Here is a 23,708-nt window from a genome sequence, read left to right as displayed (position 1 = left end):
GAAGCATTCCTGTCCAGCACCAGAAGATCAGGGGCTGGCGCACCTAAATAATTTTTTTCTCTGATATAGTCAGTTCTGGGACTAGGGCAGAAACTGGGGTAAGCCAGGTTGAAGGGTTTGGTGGACTTAGTTGTGAGGACTAGAGAGACACTCAGAAAGGACAGGAGAAACGGGGCTCAAAGTAAACATATTTGGAGTGATATTTTACAAAGTATAAAGAAAGCAAAGGAAATCATTTTTGAGTGAAGGAGCTGGTCATAGCTTGGAGCAGATAAGTTCTGAATCAGCTCTTAACAGCCATAATGCACACGGGATGGGAGAGGGGAGGCAGGAGGGCACTGCAGGAGCGGAAAGCAGCTAAGACAAATGCAGAGGAGGCCCTCTGGCTAAAGAAAGTGACACAGATTGGTCCAGGAATACAGAGAGGTGTTCTAAGAATGTAGAGAAAAGAGATTAAACACACACAAAGTGAGAGAGAAGAGACGAGAACTTTAAAACTTAAATCTGGAAGAGATGAGACTTCAAGAAAATAATATGGTCATTGTACTTGAAAGAAATACTGTTTGGGGTGGGTCTGATCTGAGTAAAAGAGGAATGACTGTGTGTCTTTTGACATTATTGAATAAAAGCAGGGTTCACAGTATTTATCACTTACCGTGTGTCAGGCTCAGTACTAAGTGCGTTCGCTCAACCCACTGTCTCCTCTTACCAAACAAAACGCTTCGCAGAAATCCCCTAATTTTTCTATTTCTACATTTTCAACCCTCCAGTCTCTTTTCCACAAAGCATTTACATTGCTCCATCTAAAATTAAAGCAGACATGTCACTTCTTTGCTCAAAACTCCCCAATGGCATTTTCTCTTGGGAAAGGAAAATCACTAAAGTTAGCATAACCTGTAAGATCTTAAATAAGTTCGCCCCTGCTGACTTCGTTCTGCACTCACGTAGACAACATTTGCTATGTCCTAGCTGTGCTGTTTTTGGAAAATTAGGATATACTTCAAATATATAAAGGGATGTAAAGGATTTTACACTGAACACCCATATATACTTATCACTCATTCTTGGAGAAAAATTACAAAACATGTATGAAACTCACAAATAAAAAGCTGAGCTAAACAAGTCAGACACAAATGAGTACATACTATACCGATGCCATTCTCAATCAGACAGCGTGGTCCGTGGTGTTAGAAATCAGTACAGTGTTTACTTTGGGGGAAGGAAAAAGGAGGCAGTATCCAGGTGTGGATACAAGGCAGGCTTCTGAAGTACTGGGCAGGTTCTGTTTCTTGATTTGGGTATGGGTGTGTTCACTCAGTGATAATTCATTGAGCTGCAACATGATTTGTGTATTTTCTGCACATATGCTGTACTTTAACTAAAAAAATTTTAGAAAAATAATACTAATAGGTTAATATTAAGAAGTCTATTAAAAGGTGTTGAACAGTATAATTTCAATTCTAAAATTGTCTTCATTTAATAGTAAATACTTATAATGTTTGCTATTTTTGTTTATTGAACAAATATTTATTACCTGCTAGGTGCTGAATACACACACTGGGTAAACACAGAGGCCACGTCCTTGCCTTCAGGAAGCTTACCTAATATATCACTGCTATGATGAATTTATGCACTTACTAGATGAATATCTATTGAGCACCTACACAGGATTAAACTGGGGAAATCTTCTATCCTTTACAAAGCAAATTTGTATTTATTTACACAATGGATCTACTCCAGAACATTTCCCATCCTGATTCAAAGCAGAGATGTAGAACTGGAAAATGGTAAAAGTTACATTTTCTTTAACAAAAAAAAGAAAAGTTCAGTGAGTGATACATTTAATAAACAATACAAAGTACCACTAATTGAGAAAAAAAATGGAAGAAGGAAAAAATAGAATTAAAGGGTTTTAATAAAGTTTTATTATATTAATTGCATATAATTACTGTAAGGTTAGCAATGTGGGAGGAATTTTCTCTGGTATTTCAGCAGATAGCAGGCATAAGTAAATTATTATTTATTTATTCAAATATGATTATTATTATTTACTCAAATTATTTAATTGAAAGCCTTTATAAGATTACTGCAAAAAAAGTAGTAGACAACAAAATCCCTAATTGAAAATAGTGATAACACATTTAAAATATTACTTGTACATCAAAATGATTTAAAGAGAAAATGAAACGGAAGTAATTTTGGCACAATCTAAAAAGAAAATGTGATAATACATAAATGTATTTAACATACTCTTATAATATAGAATGTATTTTCCCTGTGCATATGGAATTTGTGTATTAAAGACTAGGTCTTTGGAAAAATAAAAGACTAAATTCACACTTGGTAACTTTTTATTCAATTATAAAACAGTTTTCCAATGTGAGTAAATAGATTGGATTTACTTTATATGACAATTGTATTATCTAAAACCTCACAAAATAGAGACTCTCCTAATTAAATGGTCAGGGCTAATACATGGTATTGTTAAATCTAAATCTTGTTTTGGGGATGAAATTCATTATCACTTGAATGATAGTTGGACTGGTTAAGTAACCTTGTTTTCGAAGTGGTTATTTTGGCAGTTGTTAGAGTTGTACGTTGGCGGTTATTGACCTCTGGTGTGGGAGTGATGATAATGGATGTTAGGATTTACCTTGCAAGCATCCTAACAATGGTTGCAACGGAAGGGGTCATTATGACTTTGCCATTTCTGTCAAGTAGGTGTGATATTGTGATTACTGGATTAGTATACATAGAGGCAGCATTTGGTTCAGACTAATAAGTAATAGATAGCTTTAAACAATGTATCAGCAGAAGTTACAGTGTTTATAGAATCAGTTGATAGGGTACTGGAGGGTTTAGTGAGGTTTGTATGTTGTAGTACCATGTGCAGTAGAAATGGTGGTGGTGTAGAAATGGTAGTATGACTGTAGGACTGATTGATGTGGTGGTCCCTACTGCAAAATTTCAGTAGAAGTTATAGTAGCAGCATGTATTGTTGATGGAATGTTGTTGTGGCAATGGATTCATGAGAAGGCAGAGTGAAATTGCTAACTGCATTGTGACAATAAATTACTTAGTTGTGGGTGCATTTTCTATTAACAGGTATCATTATGTTTCTATTACCAGGTATGGAAATTATCATCTCAGCTGAGGTCATTAGGGTGCTGTGATTAGAAAGCTGGTAGCATCTGTGTCACCTTTATTTTTACTGGAGGAAAGGGGGTTGAAGATGATGTTTTATTTATGTCAGAGAACAGACCAGATTCAGTCACTGAGTTGGAGGTAACTAATGTGGTAGTGCAAATTCAGTTGAAGAGCAGACAGTAGTGTCTGGAGATTCTGTTAAACTGATATTGTAGGTTCATTTGAAATGAAAATAACTCAGACTTGAAGTTGCTGAGTAATTTATGTAGTTGTAGCTTCAGCTGAGTGGGAGGCTTTGCCACTGTGGAACCATTGTGGAGTTGAATTGGTACTGTAATATTATAATGGTAGACCAGAAAAAGTTACGGCAGTCAGAGAGTCAGGTAATATGAACCCGGTAGTCATGGTGCTGGGTGCAACTGAAACGGTACTTGCAATTGTGGTAACGTCTCCAGTTGAGGGAAGATGATTGGAATTATGGTGGTAGGTTCAGGTTAAAAGATGGAGCTAACAGTTGTGTTGGTGGGATTCAGAAGAAGGGGTAACTGCGGCTGTGGCTGTAGGTTCAGCAGAAGTTGCAGAAGGGATGGTAGTGGCTGATGTGATTGTACCCTTAAGTGGTAGTGCTGGCAGTTGTGATAGTTGGTTCAGTTGAAGTGAAAGCAACTGTGGTGGTTGTAGGTTCAGTAGAAGTGGTAGAAGAAGGAGTGGTGGTTGTTGAGTTTGTAGATTAAGAAGTAGGGCTGGCAGCCATTGTGGTAGCTGGTTCAGCTGGAGAGGTGGGCGATGCCGTGGCTGTGGATTCAGTAGGAGCAGCAGTGGGGACAGCTGTGGTTGGAGCCTCAGCGGTACCAGTACTGGCATCTGCAGTGGTAACTGGTTCAGCTGGAGAGGTGGGCAATGCCGTGGCCGTGGATTCAGTAGGAGCAGAAGTGGGGGCGGCTGCGGTTGGAGCCTCAGCGGTACCAGTACTGGCATCTGCAGTGGTAATTGGTTCAGCTGGAGAGATGGGTGATGCCGTGGCCGTGGATTCAGTAGGAGCAGCAGTGGGGGCGGCTGCGGTTGGAGCCTCAGCGGTACCAGTACTGGCATCTGCAGTGGTAATTGGTTCAGCTGGAGAGGTGGGCGATGCCGTGGCCATGGATTCAGTAGGAGCAGCAGTGGGGGCAGCTGTGGTTGGAGCCTCAGTGGTACCAGTACTGGCATCTGCAGTGGTAACTGATTCAGCTGGAGAGGTGGGTGATGCCGTGGCTGTGGATTCAGTAGGAGCAGCAGTGGGGGCAGCTGTGGTTGGAGCCTCTGTGGCCACTGTTGTTGTCAGGTCAGATGAATTGGTTGCTGCTGCTGTTGTAGATTCTGTTGAATCAGTGGTTGTTAAGCCGGTAGGTTCTGTTGAAGAGCTAGCAGTGGTTGTAGAGATGGTAGTTAGAAAAGACGTTGTGGTTGTGGAACCTACTGTAGTAGTGGGAACTGTAGTTTGGGAACTAGCAGATGAAGCTGTTTCAGTTGTCGATGAGGGTGTCCCATGGTTTTGAGGAAGCTGGATAACAATGGTGGGGTTATTATTTCTCCCACTATACACCAGACACACTATGAGAACTCCAATCGCTGTCGTTATTACACAAGCTAAGAGAGAAACCAGGAATATTTTCCACAGAGACCAGTCACTGAAGAAATTCCGTGTCACCTGGAAAGGATTTATATAAACACTGAAGTTGAAACTAAATATTGCAAGAAAAATTAATGCCATTGATCATCCTTTTATATACAGATTACTTTAGTAAAAAAAATGTTTAAACATAAAATGTATCTTAGTGGCCTGTAATATTGGCTCAAATTTAAGTTTTCATTTACGAAAGTCTTGGTTCTTGTACTAGGAATAAAGAAATTTCCACTGATCTCTCTGCTTTCTTTCTGTATGTCTGTATTTAAAACTAAAATAAACAATAAATGTCACCTCAGAAACCCTTTCTTCCTCACACCATCGAAAGAATTATCCACTGTGTGACTGACTGCTGCATACATTTGAGGGACCCAAAAGATCATCTGATTAAACTTTCTTCCCTTTTTGGCCTCTCACGTATCAGAAATGTGTCTGCTTTGGAGTCTCCCATTTTAAATGCATTAATTAATGGCTTACCAAATATTCTAGCTAACTTTTCCAACAGGTTAGTATAATATTTGGCAGCATGAAATTTGGAGTTGAAAACATTTGTTGAAATCCAGCTTCTGCTGCCACCAGCTGTTTTCACTGTATGGGTAAGATACATCCATAAAAATCTATGTGATAAAGTTAGAATAGGGATTAATGTCAGTAACATTACTTGGCAATCTCTCTCTGTCTCTCTCTCTCTCTCTGTCCATCTATCTCATATATATATATGTATGTATGTATAATTTGTTATTGTAGAGGAAACATTGCATAGTATAAAACATGTAAGCCTTGAGATCAGATAGTCTTGAATTCCATACCATTAATATTCTGAGCAAGTTTCTTAACTTCCCTAATTTTTAACTTGCCAGAAACTTCCTCCAAGTTAGATTTTTGCAGAAGGCAGTGCATTGTCATAATTAAGGGCATAGGCATCGGAGTCTGACAGATTCAGGTTTAAATTTTAAATCCATCTTTTACTAGATAGATGATGGCATTTGAAAATGTGCATTGTCCTGGAAAGCCTCCGTTCCCTGGTATGAATCATATCACCCATTTCATAGGGCTGCTGTAAATAGTAAATAAGAAAACGGTATGGATAACATTTTCCTAGCACTACTTACTTAGTGCCCAAAGAACATTTCACTAATTTCACCTGATTTCACTAATTAGCTCATTCTTATCCCTTGTCTGGTGACTGAAAACGATCACTAAAGGAAACAAACAGTGCCTATGTCTTTGGAGCATGTAGGGTAGCTCTTCAATGTCCCAAAATAGGGGACACTGTCTTGGACAATAAACCTCAATTTGGTTTTGAGAGCGACACCCACTAGGCAATGAGGAGCAGGTCAAGGGCATTGGGTACAAAGGCTAAGGGATTCGGGGCACCAAGTAAGAGAGTCCGAAGACTAATGGCACCCTCTGCTCCAAGTCATCTAGGCCTTAGAAAGGAAGCTAAGAGCAGAGGAGAGGAAGGATGGTACACACATCTCAGAGGCAAAATCACCCTCATTTTTAAACAATTTTTAACAAGAGATTAACAGAAACTCATCTTAGCCTGACCTCAGATCTGTGCTCAGTGCTGTTACTGCCAGTAACTAGTTGTGTGAATTCTTGCAAACAATCTAAACTTCCTAGACCACAGTGTTTTCCATCTGTGGCTGAGTAAAGGTGTCTGAAATAATTTTCAGCTCTCTGATTGGCCTGTTTTGTTTGAGGTCATCAGAGACATATTCTCTAAATAATCCCCATCAAAAGCCTTCTTCTGCAGTGTCTTTTGTCCTAAAGAGTTTTTCCTCTCTCGTTTTATTAAAGTCTTTCCAAACTGTCCCCAGAGCACGATTAATCAGAGCAGGGCTGTAGTCCAGAGCCAGCAGCACCCAGTCTGCCAAGCATCGCCAGCAATCAGTCAAAATCAAGTTTCCACCTTGGAGCCGGGGATGGGGGCTGAGTGAGAGGAAGACTCAGAGATCAGATCTCAAGATGAAGAAAACAGAATAACAAGAAATAGGGTGAAGAATATAGGAAATCTGCTTCTGGGCACCAAATCCAGGTGATACTGCATAGTTTCTGAGTCAAGGCTGAAAACGGGTGAGGTCAGAAATAGGAGGCTGCTGGAAGGCCCACAGTGAGCCTCAGAAGCAGGAAAGGAAGGAGAGTGAGGCAGATCACCCACAGACTACGGCCCCAGGCTTTAACACATGACTTCACCCTCCACTGAGCAAGGGCTACAGTGTCACTCACTGTCAACGAATTTGCTGTCATCACCTACTCAGTCCTCCAAACAAAGGGGGCACAAAACTTAGTTTTTTTTTAACCTTTATACGTTTTCCCTAAACTCTGCATGTTTCTTCTTTCCATCTTAAATGAAGAACCCCATAAATCTACCTGTTCTGCATTCCCTCTCAGTGACTTGACATGTTCAAAAGATGCTGTAGATTTTCAATAGAACAATGCTAATTAATTGAATATTTTTCCTCTGAAATATTAGATCAAGTGCATTTCCATGTGGATTACATTATAACCCAAAGAAACGGTGTTGCCCCAAACATTACCTGACATTGTTGGAATTCTCTGTTTGGAAAGTTTGAGTGTCCAAGTGTCCCTGTGTTGGTGCAGACATCAGTTAAATTGGTACCAGCATCACCAGTTACATCAACTGATGTTTTCAACCCACATGCTGAACTGTGTGCTTCATACTTTCTAAGGTTCATGAACGGCTGTATTCAGAAAAGAATGGGGGAAAAATAAGAAGCTATTGTCTTTTATGTCTAAAGCAATACACTACTGACAAATATAAATCAAATTGTGACATATTATGGCATATTTGATCAAATAAGATCATTTGAAACCAGACTAAGGAATAAATAAATACATTTATAATATTTCTTCTCAAAATAAGAAAATCTAATTAGATCATGTTACATTTAATTACTTTATATAATTATTGATGTTAAAACTCAGACTTTATTTTTATCTTCATCATATTTAATGGATTTGTTAAATATCATTATGTGGCAAGCTGATGAAGGAAGATCACATTTTAAAAAATTCCACAGTAGGATATGGAGAAAAGGGAACCCTCACACACTGTTGGGGGAAATGTAAATTTGTGCAGCCACCTGGAAAAAAGTTGGAGGTTTCTCAAAAAACTAAAAATAGAACTACCACATGACCTAGCAATTCCACTCCTGGGTACACATCTGAAAAAAAACCAAAAACTAATTCAAGAGAAATTGCACCCCAATGTTCATAGCAGTATTATTTACAATTGCCAAGGTATGGAATCAACCTAAGTGTCCATTAACAGATGAGTGGATAAAGAACATGTGGAAGAATACACGATGGAATACTACTCAGCCATAAAAAAGAATTTTTGCCATTTGCAGCAACATGGATGGACTTGAAGGGCATTATGCTAAGTGAAATAAGTCAGAGAGAGAAATACAAATACTGTATATCACTTATATGTGGAATCCAAAAAAATACAACAAAATAGTGAATAAAACAAAAAAGGAACAAACTTATAGATAAAGAGAACAAATTATTGGTTACCAGTGGGTAGAGGGAAGGGGGAGGAGCAGCAGAGGAGTAGGGGGGAAAAGGCTTATTATGGGATTGTATGAAATCATGTGGGTGAAACTTTTGAAAATTGTAAAGCACTATAGAATTTAAAGAATCATTCAATTAAAAAAATGACATACTTCTGTGTAATTCTACATGACCATAAATTTGTATGCCTCAGCTAGTATGGAATAATAAAATTCGTTGTGGAAAAAATGAAGTAAATTAAATGAAAAAATAACAAGTCCCACAATGAAAACTCTAGAGACCTTAAGGCTTGTCAAGGACAACCCTTTGGGGTCTTATTCATAATGAGAAAACCAAATCTAAAGAGGTAAAGTGAGATTCTGGATAGAACAAACTGCAATAGTCCACTTCTTCCACTGTAATCAATCAATCAATCAATAAAATTGAAGAGCTTTGAGAGAAGTGAAAATCAGATTTTTTTTAATTTAAATAAAGAAAGAACTTTTCCAAAGTAACCTAACAATCAAAGAACATTTTCTTTTCTAGGGGAATTGGTTGATTCTAAGCATAAGCTGAGGTTCTGACAAACCAAAACAGTCAACAAAACTTTTGGTGTTCATGTGAGTCTGGTATAATGGACTGGAAAATAGAAAAGGCCCAATTGTAAGGTCTTTGTAATGTTCTGGGATAGCTCAGGAGGCTGGAGACCAGGATGGAAAGGCAGAGTAAAGTCTCTAGCAGTATCATAGTGATTAGGAGATAAAATTCTGCTGGAAGAAAGGAACTGATCACAAACACAAGACTGGTTTCCCCTAAAGACTTTGCCATATTTTGAGGCTGCCTGGCATAGAAAGCTAAAGAGTTGACCTTGAAACCTTGGAATGTCAACCCATCAAGAACATAGGTACAAACATTCTAAACAAAACACATGGTCAATTAAATCCAAGAATATATAAAAAGGTTAAAAAATCATGACCAAATGAGGTCTACCCAAAACCTAAGCTAACTTGAAATGAAAGTTAGTTTAATATTCAAAACAGCTAATGTAATTTACCACAGTAACAAAAAATAAAGGAGAAAAAATGTGTGAATATATCAAAAATGCAGAAAGAGTTTTAGCAAAATTCAACAACCATCTGTGATAAAAATTTCTGAGCAAACTAGTAACAGAATCTACAATCTGATAAAGGGTAATTCCATAAAACCTAAAGCTAACATCATAATTAACGGTGAAATATTTCATGCTTTCCCCCTGAATTCGGGGCCAACATAAGATGTTCACTTTCCCACTTCCATTCAACATTACATCAGAGGTCTTAGCCAGTGTATTGTCAGGAAAACAAAAAGAAAGTTGTAAAATTCAGAATAAAAAGAATAATGCAATGCTTGTGTTTATAGAAAATCCAGAAGAATCTACAAACAGAATGTTAGAATGAGAAACTGAATTAATGAAGTCACTGAACACAAGGTAAATACACAAAAAAAATCAAAAAAAGTTGGAGTTATCAGTATAAACTCACGTTTAGCTTAATATAAATGCAGATGATTACACACAGAAATATTTAGAGAAATAGATATGTAATATACACACATAAATTTCCTTGCTTTGTCAGCTGAGAGGACCTAGAAGCAACAACACTCTAGCAGCAACAAGCACCTAGATCTTGGTTTCTGATAAAAGGAACCAGGGGTCCTTGGAGAAATGGCTGATTCTAGAGCTGGGAGAAATATACAAGATAAGCCTGGGGCATCTTGTAGCACCAGAGATTAAGGAAGTCTTCCATGCTTCACCAAACTAATAATAATAATAATAATCATGATAATAATAATAATGATAATAAAAGACACAAGAACTAACTGAAAGAGTTCTCAAAGGCCAAAGCTGTAAAAATCTGAGCAAAAAACTTCAAAGTAGTACCAGATTATAACGCAAAATATAAGACAAATATCTGGGAGTTCATATTCATATAAATCATTGAACAAATAAATAAATGAAGGAGAAGAGACAAATCTCTTATGCAGAAGACCTCCAAATGATTGACATAGACACTATACCCTCAAGAAACGTAACTCCCCACTTTCTAAGTGTGGACTGAGCACAGCAACTTCCAAAGAACACAGTTTGGGAAGGGGGAGTGTGGAGAACAACTTTAAGAATCCTGTCAACTACTTCTTCAGCCAGGTCCCCACAGTCAACATGAACAATGATAAGTCATGTTAATAACAGGTGTCACTGACCTGATGTGATGAGAATGGCATTTTGCTTCCATGGTCGTCCCTAAAACAAAAACCACAGCCCCAGCCTAATCATTAGGGGAAGAAAAATCAGACAAATTCCAATTGGTGGAAATTCTACAAAATATCTGACCAGTATTCTTCAAAACTGTCAAGGTCATCCACAATAAGGAAAGTCTGAGAACCTGTCACAGCCAAGAGAAACCCAAGGAGTCATGATTACTAAACGTAATTTGGTATCTGCAATGTGATCATGGAACAGAAAAGGTGCAGTACGTAAAAACTAAGAAGGTCTGAATAAAGTATGCACTTTTGTTAATAATAATGTATCAAAAAGGTAATAATAGTGTATCAACATTGGTTCATTAATTGTAACAAATGTACCATATTAGTGTTAAATGTCAGTAACGGGAAACGGGTGAGGAAAAGAGGTGAGGGAGGTTAAGAGGTACCAACATCCAGTTGCAAAATAAATGAGTCACAGGTGTGAAATGTACAGTGTGGGGAATATGGTCAATAACTATGTAATATCTTTATATGGTGACAGATTGTAACTAGACTTATTATGGTGATCATTTTGAAATGTACAAAAATACCAAAACACTATGTTGTGTAACAGGAACTAATACAGTGTTACTATAGGTCAATTATACATCAAGAACAAACAAACAAACTCATAGAAATAGAGATCAGATTTGTGGTTACCAGAGGTGGGGTACATTGAGGGGAGGGGGAATTGGATGAAGGCAGTCAAAAGGCACAAACTTTCAGTTATAAGATAAATAAGTACTAGGGATGTAATGTACAACATGACAAACATAATTAACACCGATGTATGTTACATATGAAAGTTAAAGTAAATCCTAAGAGTTCTCATCAGAAAAAATGTTTTCTATTTCTTTAATTTTGTTTCTATATGAAATGATGGAATTTCACTAAACTTATTGTGATAATTACTTAATAATGTATTTAAGTCAAATCATTGTGTTGTACACTTCAAACTTATACAGTGCTATATGTCAATTATATCTCAGTCAAATTGATAAAAGAAAAAAAGAGAAAAGAGGAAATTGCATCTCAGGTGCATGGAAACTCTCTGTACTGTGTTCACAATTTTCTATAAGTCTAAATATTTTTTAAAGTTTTTCAAAACAACAACAAATTTACATTATTCAAGTTCTAGTGCCAGGGTTTCTAAGTCTAATAAGACCAGTATCCATCTGTCCACACTCTACTAACTAAAATTCCTCATATCAGAACGAGATCTATGGCCTTAATATTATTAATGCCATCCTCTTTTTTGACAGAACTAGGCAGTCCATGAAAGAACTATGGAAGACAAGTCATTTGGCAACCTCCCAACATGCATTTTCTAGTTTCTATTTGATTTTTCTACTCTTACAGATCTTATGCTTCATTGGTGAAGCACAAAAGACTTGTTTGAATTTGACAAAATATGTGCAAAAAGATTAGAAGCTGGAAAATGTTTGAGCACAACCATATTCACCATAGTCTTTATGAGGTGGGTAGCACAGAGGAGAAAGGGAAGGGTGTTGGGAAGATATAAACAAAAGATTTCACAACTAAGGAACAGTATAATGGGTATAGACAACCTTCTTGTACTATAATTATGTAATGTGATAAATATCACTATAGTGGCAATCATACTAGAATATGTAATAATATCAAAGGAGCACATTGCACACCTCAAATTTACACGATATTGTATGTCAAATATATTCAACAAAAAAATTAAAAAATAAAGATTTCATCTATATCTGTAATGGTTTATTTCTTCAACTTGGTGCTTGTACCAAGTTTATTATTATTATATTATTCTTTAAATCTTTTAAATACATGTTGAATTTTTTAAAGTAAATGAATTAAAAGGGTGGATTCAGTTAAGAAAGATTTTGGTGGTTAGGTTTTCTTGAAGCACAGTTAAAAGAAAAATAACTCCAGATACAGTTTTAAGAAAAAGAAGGAGCATAATCTGTGTTACATACTTAGGGGAATGTGAATTGTTACATGTAAATTTGTTACAGCTGAAAAATATTATAGAAGTATTTAAATTTTTTCTCATGGGACAGCAAGAGTAGTATTTAACTGTACTCTCAATCATATTGATTAAATATCCACTCCCAAATGGTTATTAAAAATGCTATTGACATTGCTAGTTCAATTAACCTATAATTTCTATTATAGTAATAAAGCTAAATATGTGTGCAGACACTGGCCATTGAGCAACTACAACTAAAAATAAAAGGGAGTAGAATCATATATAGTCAAGAAGGAAGACACTTGGGCATAAAAAAATTAGTCAAGGTCTGTGTTTCTAAAGTTACAATATCATGCCAAAGAAATAAACAGAATAACTATGTAGTGATACCTAATAAGAGAAGATATGATACACACAGGCACTTTAACAAATTTCCATCTGTTTTTAACTTTGAGAAAATCACGAAGATTCATATTTTATAAAAGCTTTGTGTTTTGGGGTATTATTACTACCACTATTCTTCAGCTATTCAGTTGCTTGTAGCTGATGAACTTGAATATTTTTGAACTTTTGTAATTAAATAAAAATTCACTAGCCAGATCAACTTACCAGAATTGAAAATATTTAAGAGAAGGAAGATGGTGGGTGACTACACTGAAAGCAGGCAAGTCTCTAAAGTTAAAATTTTGAGCAGTTGGGGAGCTATGAATTATAGTTAATTACCTCTTGGTAGAAACTAATAATTTCCATGATATACATCTAATATGCATTAGCTATGTTCATGAAATAAAGTTTTAAATTCTCTGCTCATAACTTAGAAGAGATTAATTTACCATTTCATGTTTCCTAAGAGGGAAAAACAAACTCCTAAATTTTTCTATTCTATTTAGCCTTCAACTGATACTTAATCCATTGGTAAAAATGGCCCTCAATGGAAAAAAAATTTTTTTTTCTCTGCCATTATGTCCTAATACCCAGATGTAAAGTGAAACAGTCAATGATGAAAATACATGCCCTTTATTTGAAAACTCCCAGCACTGTCTAGGGATATTTTCAAGATGACCAATCCCTTACAAAAAGGGACCTTTTTATCTGAGTATCGTGACACTGTGAAAACATAATGACATGATTATAAGACCAGAAGAACCAGGAAGAACATCTTTAGGGGAAGGGTTGTTGATCTAGAATCAAGAGAAGGATTTCTTTGCCTCATAACTTCCTTGTTAGTGTAGGGGGACAAAAATAATTTTCCTCACAAAATGTAATTGTCCATTCAAACTTACACTGATTTTATTCAACAAATTTCCATTTCTATTTCTAGTATCAAGGGCTCTAGTCAGATATGAACAGTTACATAAAAGGCAATCCCAAAACACAGCACTAAATAGTAAATTGTTTCTTCTAAAAACATAATCAATAGTCAAATAATACTATATATAATTAAACTCTAATATTTCACTTGAATACAATTCTCTACCAAAAAAAGAAATTCATGTATAGTTAAGTAGAGACTAATCCAGAGAATTTGCTAGATAATTTGCTTCCTAGGCCTAGACTTCACTTACAAGATTGTCTTCTAACTTTCAAAGATACATGAGATCTTTGAGCTCTGACAAATCCACACATTCTACTAAAAATCCAGGTAATTAACACAAACATTTATATATCACATTTTAAGAGCCATAATTTGTTAATCAAGCCAAGTGTAGATTTGTTGTCTTATACTTCAGTTATAACTGTAGAGAATTATTTGAACAGGTTATTAAATTATTACCCAAATCTGCTAATAGATCAGTGAGTATTAAAATGAATTTCTCAATTTTGCATATACTGATATACAGAAAAAATACAGGTTTTCTAATTAACAAGTAGTAATAGAATAGCCAAAAATTGTCTTCCATGTAAATGTTTGATAAAGAATTCCTTTTGGGGAAGAATCATATTGTTACAAAAAAATATTAAGAGTTGTATAATTATTGAAGACAAGACTCTGACCTATCTGAACATACCACGGTGCTGCCACCAATACTCACTGGCTGGCTTCCAGATTGTTCAATATTCACTACGTATTTCCCACGTTTTCTGTCCATTCTTGAGGTGCTGGTATCACAAGTTTACCTCCAGAAACATTTTTCAGCCTGTTCATTGCCCTTTATAAACCTGCAACCTTGAGGAATAATAGAGTTGATTAGTATCTACTATGAGACATCAGTGCTAGTGTGGATCAGGCTAAATAAATAATTATTCTTTAGATGGGCTCCACCTTAAAGGAAGAAGTGGGGTGTTAAGCAATTACATAAGGAAACAAGAAAATCAATCCCACCTCTGTGATTACACCCCAATACTATGCCACCACGCAGCCCGCCTAGTAGAAAGACACTGCAATCATACCATCTTCCTTTTCTCTCTCCTATCACATCATTTCACAGAACTCTTCCTTCTGATCTCAGAAACAGCCCAAGATAGAATTCTGAAATAAGTGAATGTTGTTGTTGCTCCTTTAATAACCAGACATGAACCTCTTTCCCCTCTATTGGCAACAACTTTCTGGCAATCACGACCCTCTCCTCATCAAATCTTGACCTTCTCGAGTTCCTCCTCAGCTTTAAAATTTTTCCAGTCTATTCTCTCTCTCTGCTTCTGGAAACTGTTCATCTAACTTGACTTATACTTTTGGGAAAAAATAATATAATTTGGTTGTATGTATTTGGCAATAGTTACCCAGAAGATTACTTCTGATTCTGCTTGCAATTTAGTAACAGGATACGTGGGCAGGTGAGCCTTTTCTAACTTCTGCAAATTATACTCAAAACTAAAGGACTTTTTTCTTATCTGCAGAAATATCTTCGGCGGGATCTAAAAGTCAATTGGCAAAAGTTAAGAAATCATTGTTAACCTCAAATAAAAAATGCTCAATCAGTTCCCAATACATGTATCCAGAAAATCCCAAATAAAATTTGTGTCGAAAGTTGTTTATGAAGAATGGTGCTTAAATAACCTAAAAGTCTGAAACTATCTCTTCAGTAGTAATTTGTCCATAGATAATTTATTACAAATGAAGCAACAAAGACGAAGTACTTATGCTTTTTAGTTGAAAATGTCTCATAGAGCACTTTTTAACTGGCCGGACACCTATCAGGTTTCAAAGATAAGAATTACCTGATCATGGAGCTGCAAGAGGTCTGGGAGATCTTGTAGTTCAGCCTTGTCATTTTAAGGTTGAGGAAATTTGTATCCAAAGAAGGGAAGTGATAAAACCAGTCGCGTGATGGAACCCAGTTTCCTTTCAGTCTAATATCATCTCTATAATTAGCTTATTAATAGTGTCTTTGTAGAAAGATGGATAGCCTAGTAGGAAGTCAAGCAAATGTCCTTTTGAAAACAAACTGAAACAAAGATTTCAAAGACTTGGATTTGGAAAGGATCCTAGATACGATGCCTGTTATATGCCACCTGAGACTTACTGAACCAGACTGTCAGGGGCAGGGTCTGAGGGCCTGACTTTTTGGTTAAATGCCAAGTAATCCTTATTCAAACAATATTTGAGAAATACTTTACTAAATAATGATTCCAAGGGTGCTCATAGAGTGTTTTCATACCTTTAGGGAAGAAAATTGTGTGTGTAAAGAAACTTCAATTTTCTTACATCAAAAAATGGGTTAAGTTTTCAAGTTGTGTATTCCTTCAATAAGCACTATTACGTCTACTATACCCAAGCATTGTGCAAGATGCTGAGTGCTCAATGGAGAATGAGCCAAGATTTCAGCTTTCCTGGAGTAGAGTAAAACATACACTGATTATGTATTAGAATGTATTTTGATCATTTCTAAAGTGCTCCTATAAATGCACTCTTCAGCTAAAGTTTCCATTGGAATCCACGGGAGCAAAGTAAAATGGCCTTGGGATCTACAGAACACAAAAGGCATGAAAAAGCTAAAGAAGGGATTCGTTCTAAGGAGGAGGAAGAGACAATGCTTTGCCTCTCCATAATGAAACTAAAGCAATGGAACTATGGCTTTTGTGACAGTGAAAGTAGAGTGATCATATATTTTATCACTCCAAGTCAAAGTATTTCTGAGAGCAAAAGGAAGCAGTATTAATAATTTAATTTTGCAGCGATAACACTATCCCATATAAACCAGGACATGTGGTCACTTAACTATAGGGAACCCAGGCAAGTTAGGAGTTTCACTAGTACTAATCATGACCACCTGGTAAGTCAATGAATTTAAATGATTTAAATACAATCATTTAAATACAATGATTTAATGTATCTAGTGAACATATATTTGAATAGAATATATATTTCACTTCAGCTTTTAAAAAAATCTAGTATGGCATTGTGGTACTAAGACACACATATTTAAATTCTGCACTGGATTTCCATAACCACTGAGTAGGCAAAATTCCACAGGGTGCATCATTAGGTCACTGACAAAATAATATCAAAGTTCTACCCTCCCTATCATTAACTCATGAAGTGTTATAAGAGCCAAAGTAAGAATGAACAAGTAAATTGCTGTGTACTTAAATTTTCAGTATAAAACTGGAATTTTCTTAATTTTTCAAAGAACACTTTTTGTGCTCACCTCACAAGGGCAGCAGCTAGAGTAGAGCACACCTGGATTACTACAACATGCAAAGAAATACAGGTAACTCTTACTGGTATGCTGAATATCTCCTAGAAAATAAGCTCTTTGATATCTGCAGAATTTTAAGCTGAAAGAATTTGGAAGTCTGTATTAATTGAGAGTGGTTGACAGTCCTTTAACAACTGGTAATTTTTTCAGCCAAAAGAATCCAAAGCCTGTTAAAATGTCATCTGTTATGAAATGAACCACACTGTAATCTTAAAGATAACAATAAAATTAATTTATTAATCAAGTTACCCATTTGAAATATTTCCATGACTGACATTTCATCGTGATCTGATACTAATGAAAATACCTTTGTATTTCTGCTTTGGTCTTTCAGTGTGGTGACAACTCATATGACAGCCCTAGCTCTGCCATCTTTAACAATTCTTTTAGGCCAGGACATTACTGTAGTTCATAATGTTGCGTTGAGTGATTAAAATGATAACCAGACAGACAGATAGCAGATTTCAAAGGCTTCATTATACTATTTAGATCTGTATTTCCTACTAATTTAAACTTGATAAGATAATCATTCAAAATGCACAGAAATTATAAAAGAAGTTTTTTGGTATTAAGTCCAAATCAAACCAGTGCAATTACTATGCAAAAAAAAAAAAAAATGACCAAAGTGGGAGCGTGAAAAACTAAAACTATCTGCACATTTGTTCAAGAATCCACCCCTCTTGTCCTTCCCTCCTCAAAGAAAAAACAAAAACAAATCAATTGAGAGGTTGTTTTTCCTTCACATCAAGAGAAGGATACAGGAACACAGTTCAGATACAGATGAGAGGTAAGAAAACAAAAATTCCATCCCTTGTTGAAGAAAGTCACTCGGGCACACTAAACAGGTGCTCCTCTACACCCTGGCTGGTGTCTGACTCAGCCACATCTTGTCATTAATATTACTGAAATGTCTTGTGATGGGTGCCTCTTCCAGCACATACCACACTGAACATATCTAATCCGCCTAATACCTTCCTGAATTAAGTATCATTACCCCGTTTTCCTGATGAAATACTAAAGCATTCAGCAACACTTCACGGGTTTCAAGGTAAGTCTGTGGCTCCGCGTTCATTCACCCAAGAAGTGATTATTAAATACTTACTATATTCACTGTGCTACATTAGATGCTAAGAAAAATTGGGAAATGGAGGAGAGGGAAAAATGTTTAGAAAAAAATCAAAAACAACTAGACATGCCTCAGGATATATCAAGGCAGCATGGTTGTTTACGAGCAGCAAGAAAGAAGCATCTTTAATGCCTGGAGAAGACTTGCCTACTAGGGAAAGGATGCTAGAATTTAGACCCAAATTATATTACAAGCTTAGAAATTTCTGGGCAGAAAGCGAGACTTAAAAGCTTTGCAGACTGGATCTCTGTTTGGGGTTTGGGCAAATGATCAGCATAAGACAATCCAAACAAAAATGTCAGGGCTTCCCAACAGGTGCAATTCAGTTGGAGAATGATCAGAGTTTGAGCATTCAATGCCATCTATAAAATGATCTGCCTACAGTTAGCAGAGCTCTAACACCTGGATAAATGAGACTCCTGTATCCTAAGGGATGGGGACTGAAAAAGAAAGACAAGGCTTCCAGCCCTATTTGGGAACCCAGGAAAACATGCTAATTACCAGAATAGGACCTCAGAAAGGAGACCCAGGAGGATCTCAGGCCTACAGAATGAGTAATAGAAAAAGGACTTGGACTTGTAAACTCCACTATCATAATCTGGTTCTCAGATGTGGGTACCATTAAATGTTGGGATGAGCACTGGTCCCCAGACCACAATGAAAGTAATACCAGTTATTCAAGCCCTCCCAATACATGATAGAATTGCACTTTCTATCCTCCTCTATTTCTTCTCCACCTCCTTGAAGTCAGGTTTATTCTAGCCAGAGTTGTCAGTAGAAGAGAGGTGTATCACTTCAAGGATGGAGCATTTAATGTTGAGACCAGTCATAAGCCATGACCAATGGCAATGTTTTGCAAAGAGGCCAGGTTCCATTAGCCTGAGTTTCAGACGATAAATGGAGCAGAGCCCATAGATGACCAGTAATAGGCAAACAGTGTGACCAAAAAATAAACCTTTGTTGTTATAAGCCATTGTAATACCCGTGTTATTTGTTGCTACAGCAAAATCTAGCCTATCCAGACTGAAACAGAGCTTCAGGTGGTCAGCAATAGGTCATTATACCTCATACTAAGGCTAAAATATTACATATCAGGACATAGCATATAATGTAAGGTCCTAATGTTCAAAACTGGGCTTTAACAATCTGGTCTGTCTCAGTCATGGTGGCTCTAGAATTTGGGCAGGACAGAAGCTGCTGTGTAATGCTGGAGTCGACTCAATTAGGAGGAATGTGGCAAAACTGACAGTAAATATGCAGAGAGTGATGTTTTTCAAAATACACATTAAAGCAAAAGCAGTTACTGATGTGGAATAATGCCAGTCACTGAAGGTTCTTGGAGGTGTAAGCCAGATCTTAAAGGATACTGGAGGTTGGCAAAAAGAAGTGAAGGTGGGCAACATGAAAGAAGAGTGCATTTGAGAAAGTAGAGTGGGGGGAAAATAATGTGTTGTCAGGAAGATGCTGAAGAACAGCCTGGTCGTGTAGCACTACAGACACAAGACTTCTTACTGATTGCCAGGCTCTGTATTAAACACTCTCAAAAATATCTTTCTCTGGTAATTACGGTAGCCTCATCTTTAGCTTCCCCAGTGTACTCTCCTCCAAGGACATAGCATGATCCTTAAATGCCAATCACATCATGCTGTACCTCAATCGATATCCCAAAGGATTCCCATTGCGTGTAGGAAAAAATTACAAATCTTTAACATGGGAAAAAGGGCCCTGAAAAGGCTAGCTCCATCTACTTTAAAACCTTAGCCTGCAGCACTATTCCCCACTTTCTCCACCCTTCAAACATGCTCTTCTTTTTCATTAATTTAATGGAAGCCTGTCTCAAGATCTCTGTCCACCTGTGTCTTCCTTGGAAAGTCATCCACCACCCCTAACCCCCTTCCCCAGGCTCATTTCTACCCATCTGTGGCAGACAAAATAATGACCAACCAAAAATGTCCACATCCTAATTCCCATGGATATGCTAGGTTACATGAGCAAAGAGGGATTAAGGTTATGGATGCAACTGAGGTGGCTATAATCAGCTAACCTTAAAATAGGGAGATTATCCAAGTGAGTTCAATGTAATCACAGGGTCTTTAAAAGCAGAAGCAAAAGACAGAAGTTAATCAAAGAAAGAGATGTGACAATGGAAATAATGGTCAGATAAATACAATTCTGGTGGCTTTGAAGAGGAGGAAGGGGGCCACAAGTCAAGGAATGTGGGTAGACTAGAAGCTGGGTAAAGCAAGAAAACCAGTTCTCCCCTAAGGCCTCCAGAATACCTCGATTTTAACCCAAGGGAGACCCACGCTGGAATTCTGACCTTCTGAACTGTAGGATTTGTGCTTTTTTAAACCACAAAGTTTTGGGTATTTCTTACAGCAGCCATAGAAAACAAATACACCACCCTTCGGGTTTCAGTTTAAATCTCACTGTCCAATTTAAATTTATTCCTCTAGGTTTAGAATCTTCCCAGCACTGTGCCCTTTCTTAGTACTTATCATTGTTGGTAGATAACTAGATAGCTAGCTAGATACCTAGATAGTGTTTTTATTTGTTTAGTATCTATTGTCCCTGTTAGACTTAAATTTCCACAAGGACAGAGACTGCAGTTTTTATCATCGCTATATTCCCTAGCACCTGGCACAGTGCTTTGCCCATGGTGAGCCCCTAATAAGGACTTACTGAAAAAACACACAGAAGAGTTCCACTTGCCTGCAGTGTATTTTACAGGTTAAAAAGACAGAAAGAGACAAAAAGAAAACTGAAGTTCAGAGAGGCTGAATAATTTACTTAAGGTACACAGCAACTAGATTGTAGATTTGGAACTTGAACACCAGCAATCTGATCCTGCGACTCAGGTCTCCCCATATAGGTCTGTGGCTGGGTCGTTCATGGTCCATTTCTTAGCAGAACCTCTAAGGGTAACTTAATTGAAAGTTATTCTCTCTCAGTGAGTAACTCTTTCCCTAATAGCTCATGCCTTTAAAGCAACTAGGAGTTCTGCAGCTCACACTCAACATCTTCCAGAATTGACTGAGGCCCACTGACTACAGCACCTAAACTTGCACCAAAACTGATTAAGGCAAAAGATCCCAATGTTTATTCATAAAATAAAAAAGCACTTGAATACAGGACAACAAACAATTTTAGCATTCTTTAATTTTTACCCTTAAGTGAAGAGATGAAGGTCAGGTATTAATTGTGATTTTCATATATAAATATAAAAGAATTTTACTGTTATTTTTACAAATGTCGTATTTTAGTCTTCAAACAATTCATGGGGGTAAGTTTAGTTTTCAATCCATCATCTGGTACAGTGCCCAGGACAAGAACTTAATAACTGTTCAATGAAAAAAATAATCTTTTGTGTGTGTGTGTCTTTTTTCCCAACTTTATTGAGATAAAATTGACATATAATATTGTATACATTTAAGGTATACAATGCGATGATTTGACACACGTATGTATTGTGAAATGTTTACCACAAAAAGGTTAGTTAACACATTCTTCACCTCCCATAATTACTATTTTGGTGGTGTTGTTATTGGGGTGGTGGTGGTGAGAACACTGAAGGTCTACTTGCACAGCATCTTCCAAGCATACAATACAATATTATTAACTATAGTCACTATGCTGTACACAAGGTCCCCAAATCTTATGCATCTTATAACTGAAAGTTTTTACCCTTTGACCAACATCTCTCCATTTCTTCCTACCCTCAGCCCCTGGCAACCACCATTCTACTCTGTTTCCATGAGTTTGAAATCTTTACATTCTACATATAAGTGAAATCAGACAGTATGTGCCTTTCTCTGTCTGATTTATTTCATTTTACGTAATGTCTGCAAGGCCTACCCATGTTGTTACAAATGGCAGGATTCCCCTCTTTTTCAGTGGCTGAATATTCTATTGTGTATATATATACACACACACACACATACAATCTTCTTCATCCATTCACCCATCGATGGGCACTTACTTTGTTTCTGTATCTTAGCTATGGTGAATAAGGCTGCAGTGAATACAGGACTGCAGATACCTCTTTGAGATAGTGATCTCATTTCCTTAGGACATACACCTAGAAGCAAAACTGCTGGAGCATACAGCTGTTCTATTTTTAATCTTAACATTTTTGGAGGATTTTCTATACTGTTTTCCATAATGGCTGTAACCACTTTACATTCCCACAACGGTTCATCAGGGCTCCCTTTTCTCCACATCCTTGCCAGCCTTTTGTCACGGCTTGTCTTTGCTAACAGCCATTCTAACAGAGATGAGGTAATATCTCACTGTGTTTCATTTTTATTTCCTTGATAACTAGTGATGCTGAGCACTTTCCATGTGCTTGTTGACCCTTCGTGTGTCTTCTGCAGAGAAATGTTTATTCAAATCCTTTGCCCATTTTTAAAATTTGCATTTCTTTTTTCTTCCAGTTTTATTAAGATATAATTGATACACAACACCGTGTATGTTTAAGGTGTAGCATAATGATTTGATTTACACACATTCTTAAATCATGATTTGTATCTTTAAATTAAAGGTACTGGGTGGGAGTCAACTAACTAGACAACAATTAGGCAGTGACGCCGTACTGCCTGCTTTGCCAGGACCTTTCAGGACTTTGCACCAATGCACTCTAATCCATTCATTTATTCACGCGTCCAGCAAGTATTTACTGAGCTTTATTCTATGTCAGGCCCATGTTGAGCACTTCATAGGCATTTTACCATTTAATCCTCATGACTACATTCACAAGCAGGCAGTACTTGTGACCCCATTTCACTCAAAAGAAAACTGAGCTTCTGAAGTGTAAGTAACTTGCCCTAAGTCACACAACCAGGGAGTAACTGAGCCTCAGTTTTCTGAAACTATTCTTATTTCAGAATTTGGGCTGATTGCCACCCCTTAGGTGCAGCTGACCCACATGGCCTCCAACACAGCCTCCCCTGCCATCTGCTTGCTCTGTCCCTTCAGCCTTGCCTCTAAATGGCTCACAAATCAGCGACTTGTAGCTATCTTCCCATCTCTCCTTCCCTCCAAAATTTGAGCTCCTCAAGAAAAAGAATGATAGGGAAACCCTTTTTTCCCCCACCATTCTCTCTTAGCTAAAAAAATTAGGAAATTACACAAAGATGAAAGGAAAGTACAAACATCTAATGTCCACAAGGACAGAAAGTATAATGGAGGATTTTTTCCTCTCTCATTTTTGGTAACCAGTTAGGCTTAAGTAACATGTGAAAATTAATACAATTAAATTAGAAAGTGTTCCTCACCAGGCTCGGTGTTGAATGACCCCAGGTCACGCCTTCCCTTCTCTGTGTGCCAGGCCCTGTACAGGTGCTGCCTCATTCAAAGTCCATGCCACCCATGGAGCCATCT

At 37.0% G+C, this 23,708-nt stretch overlaps 1 protein-coding gene across 2 annotated transcripts; it reads right to left on the bottom strand.

Moving 5' to 3' along the window:
• Positions 1-1,549: 1,549 nt before the first annotated feature.
• LOC105073999 (uncharacterized) lies at positions 1,550-23,707 on the bottom strand. 2 transcript variants are annotated; one of them, XM_074355249.1, is made up of 4 exons: positions 23,603-23,707; positions 14,573-14,730; positions 7,354-7,518; positions 1,550-4,834 (listed from the first exon to the last, which is right to left on the bottom strand). In XM_074355249.1, exons 2-4 carry the CDS (start codon positions 14,651-14,653, stop codon positions 3,878-3,880), a joined length of 1,203 nt encoding a protein of 400 aa, XP_074211350.1. In that variant the 5' UTR covers positions 14,654-14,730; positions 23,603-23,707; the 3' UTR covers positions 1,550-3,877. The 2 variants fall into 2 exon arrangements, with proteins under 2 accessions (XP_074211350.1, XP_010959738.3); XM_010961436.3 differs by having other exon boundaries at positions 1,876-4,834; positions 14,597-14,730; positions 23,603-23,701.
• Between the last annotated feature and the right edge of the window lies 1 nt (position 23,708).

The sequence above is a fragment of the Camelus bactrianus genome, chromosome 30 (assembly GCF_048773025.1).
Source record: "Camelus bactrianus isolate YW-2024 breed Bactrian camel chromosome 30, ASM4877302v1, whole genome shotgun sequence".
Classification (NCBI taxonomy): domain Eukaryota; kingdom Metazoa; phylum Chordata; class Mammalia; order Artiodactyla; family Camelidae; genus Camelus; species Camelus bactrianus.
The sequence above is the reverse complement of the archived record's forward strand: the minus strand, read 5'-3'. Positions and strand labels throughout refer to the sequence as shown.